This window comes from Helianthus annuus, chromosome 17 (genome assembly GCF_002127325.2).
Source record: "Helianthus annuus cultivar XRQ/B chromosome 17, HanXRQr2.0-SUNRISE, whole genome shotgun sequence".
In the NCBI taxonomy this organism is placed as follows: domain Eukaryota; kingdom Viridiplantae; phylum Streptophyta; class Magnoliopsida; order Asterales; family Asteraceae; genus Helianthus; species Helianthus annuus.
In genome coordinates, this window is record NC_035449.2 from 71,081,681 (window position 1) to 71,085,608 (window position 3,928).

The window sequence follows — 3,928 nt, forward strand, 5'->3', positions numbered from 1 at the left end:
GGTATAAAGCACGACGAAGGTCATGACGAAACTTGAAGCTTCGTCGACCCAGGGTTCGCCGAGTGAAGGTTCATCCAGAAGGAGGTTCGCCTAAATGAAGGTTCGCCGGGTAAGGGTTTCATCGGGTTAAGCATGACCATCATCAACAGTTACGAAACACCGACACCCTAATCATCACTATCAGTAGCAGTCACTTAAGCAGAATTAAATCATCCAAATAAACTTACTAATACATGCTATCACACAAGTTTCAATCAGTTACGACATCTAATACCCCTAGAACCCTAGTCAATCAGTAACAGCTCTGCCATTATCATCAACCATACAATAATTATCCAAGTACGATAAGCATTAATGCTACTAATCATCATTCCCAATTCCATCACATCACTTAACATCAAGAATGAACCCTAAATCATAAGATAACCATTTATGATTCGATTTGCAACATGGATGCATTCGATGATCAGATCTAACTAATGCGATTACAACATTAAACAAAAACATGGGTTTGAATCAACACACAAATTGATTTCAAGAATCATGAAAATCCTAATAACATGATTTCCCATTCATGCATTAAATCGTAGAAAAAATATATAGCAAACAATCTCATTTACAATTATAGTTACCTACACACAACGACAACAAACACGTAATCGAATCGACTGATGTGACTAACCGGTTGTGAGAGAGAGCACACGGGAGTTTTTCAGAGAATGGTATCAGCCGTCTAATGCAAGGGAGAGAGTTCTAGGGTTTGTGAAAATTTTACGTAACTGATAAACAATCAGTTTTAATATAGAGAAAGGAGTTGGGCCAGCGGAACAGTCTTGGGCCAAAGCCCGTGCTCGACGAAGGTGCGTGTGACGAAAGCTCCAAGCTTCGTCGGGTGGTTGTTCCGGCGAAGGTTCCAAGTTCGTCGAGGTTTCAAGTTCGTCGAGTATGTGGGTGACGAAGGTTAATAATTACATCACATATTCAAATTTCACAATTTAATATATAAGGCAGCTTATAACCTAATTACATCAACACATGACAATCATGAACAAGTTATACTGTAAAGGATTACGACAAACAATTCACAAAACGAGTAATGTGTCAAGTAAAGACCTTGGAAACTCGGGTTGTCACACGAATGGTCGATGCAATTGAAGGAGTTGGATCTTGAGGAGTCACTGTAGGAGTTTCAGGAGCTGAAGTCACTACAGGAGCTGGTTCGGAGGATCTTGGAGGAGACGACAACATATCAGCAACTTCAGCGGCCGTGAATCCAAGGTTTGGATCCATCTCCGCTTCTTTTGTAGGTTCTTGTTGTGGAATGGATTGTTGCACAGACGAAGAACCAATGTTCCTTTTTGCTTTCTTCTTTCGACGAACAACCGTTTGTTTCTTCTTCAAGCGTTCAACTTCGATATCCGAAGGAACGTATTCAGCGTTGTCATCCTCTCGCCTAATCCTCCTGATCCTTTTCACACCACGTTCATCAAAATAAACTTCGTACCCAGGCTCAGGTGGATTGTCATCTGATTCAGTATCCTCCTCATCATTACCAGTTGATGTACCACCAGCTACACTAGCAGACGATACACCAGCACCAGATGCACCAACAGCACCTGTATCACCACCATTACCAGCTTCATCATCACCATCACTGTCACTGTCAGAAGAATCAGAATCTTTTCGACCAAATTTTTCTTCCATCTTTTTCTTTAACTCCGGCTCTTCATCATCAGATTGGCTGTCATTGTGACGCCATTTGTCATCTGCTGGAGCGATGTAGTCTGGTTTATCAAGAGCACCGATTAACCTCCTAGGCGGCTCGCTTTCTTTGTATCTCTTTATTGCAAGCCCCTTGAATATCCTCAAAGAATGCTCCATCATAGATTCTATCTTCAGGATGTCATCGTCGGCTTTTGGAAGACCGGGATGCTGAACATTCATGATCATCTGTAGAAAACGAGGATACATCTAGAATTTATTCCCAGATGTTCGACTACCAGTTCTCGTCATGTTCTCCTTCATGTTGGCAAAGATATACTTTGAGATGCTAAACGGTTTGTTCAGCACCAATGCCACCATGAGACCAACAAGATCATTGCTTGCCATGTCATATCCTGCTCGCCTGTTGCTAAGACATTGAATAAGTACGTGTAATAAAAACTTGTACCTCATTAGCAGATCTCCCTTGTTGGTTTGATTGCTGAAGATATCACCAGTACACTTCATCCTTAGTAAACAGCCACGAGTACACATGATTGGAATAGAGGACGGTGTATTCGGATCGTCTTGCAGTTCTAGAATGGTGTTCAAGATTTCCGGTGAGACATTCACGTTCAAATCATTCACTTGCCCTTGAATAACTTCAGTTCCATCAACTTGGACAACGCTTGTAGAATTCCAGAATGCTTTAACGAGCGATTTGTAAACTGGAGTTGAAAACGTGACTACTTTATTTATCCGTGACTCCCTTATCCACCGCGTAATCTCTTTCAATTCACTGATCTTTCCTTCGGGATCCAGATAGGCAATCATATTGTGACTCTTCTCGGGCATCACAAGTTCTACCGGTTTATCAGTTATCTTTGTCGCGGGCTTGCGTTTTCTCTCTTTTGGTGCCATCTGAATGTGCAAACATCCACAATAAGTCACAAAGACAAAAAATGTGCATTAGACATAAGTCTTTGCAAGTTCAAGTATCAAAAGGACATTTAACATTTAAATACATTTCTTCTGTGAATAGGGCACCAAACATGAAAATATTCTAAGTGTTGGACGACGAAACATCCACACTTCGATGAAACTCTCTTCATCATGGCGAAACACCCTTCGTCAAACAAATTCAGAATTGATCATTGACCAATGGAGTTTCGTTGACAGCCTTTCGACGAAAGTTGTTCCATTCTAAAAGGGGTTTCGTCGTCATCTGATTTTCTTCGTCTTCAGTTTGAAGAAACATAGGTTTCGTCGTTAAAGGGGTTTCATCGACATCAGTTAGGGTTTCGTCGAAATTGGGGATTTTCAAAAACAAAGGGATTTTCGTCGTCTGTTGTTTAAACAATGATCAATTCACAAACAATCAGCATTATGACACTATGTTAAAACCCAAACAAACCGAAACATCCCAGAATGTAAATCCGACAAGACTTTGACCGGAAAACACCCAAATCGGTTAAGCATTCAAACAAATACCCATCCCCTGTTTTTGTTTTCTAAAACCCAACCCAACCCAAATCAAAGTTCAAATCAACATAAACATCCTAGATCTATCAGTTTTATCAATCACAAAGAATAATGAACAGAGATTCATATGCAAAAATCAAACAAGAATGGGATTTTAGAGGGTTTCTAAAAACATTCAAAAAAATGAGGACAACCCTAAGGATCCGAAACATGTAGAAAATCCTTTTGTATACCTTGATTATATGAGAAATTTAAAAGAAAATGCAAGGTTTTTGAGTCGGTAAAAAGAAGTATGGGAGGGGTTGCTTGTTGGGGAAGATGAACAGAGGGTAGGTTTGAAAAAGTGATACCTCTGTTAAACTGGGACCCCTTTAAATACTCATGACCCCGATGAAACTCTGTCTTTGAAGAAGCTTCACACGGGCTCGACGAAACTCTTGATTGGGCTTGGTTTGGGCTTGAACATTGAGCCCATGACGAAAGTTAATGAAGTCCAGGTGAGTTTCATCGTGATCTCGACGAAACATGGAGTTTCGTCGTGAACCAAATGAATTTTGACCAAGTTTGACCAAGTTTGAAAACAGTTGACTTTGACCATGATCTTTCGTCGATATATAGGTGTTTCATCGACATATAGGTGTTTCGTCGACCTTAGGGTTTTTCATCAAACCCTTTTTCAAAAATAACCAAGTCTTTAAAATTTTGCACACTTTTGAACAGATTTTGTTTATTTGAACAGATTTCC

At 40.1% G+C, this 3,928-nt stretch overlaps 1 protein-coding gene across 1 annotated transcript; it reads right to left on the minus strand.

Moving 5' to 3' along the window:
• Positions 1-1,101: 1,101 nt before the first annotated feature.
• On the minus strand, positions 1,102-1,971 carry LOC110924551 (general transcription factor IIF subunit 1-like). The gene has a single exon (XM_022168549.1). It carries the CDS (start codon positions 1,969-1,971, stop codon positions 1,102-1,104), a length of 870 nt encoding a protein of 289 aa, XP_022024241.1.
• Between the last annotated feature and the right edge of the window lie 1,957 nt (positions 1,972-3,928).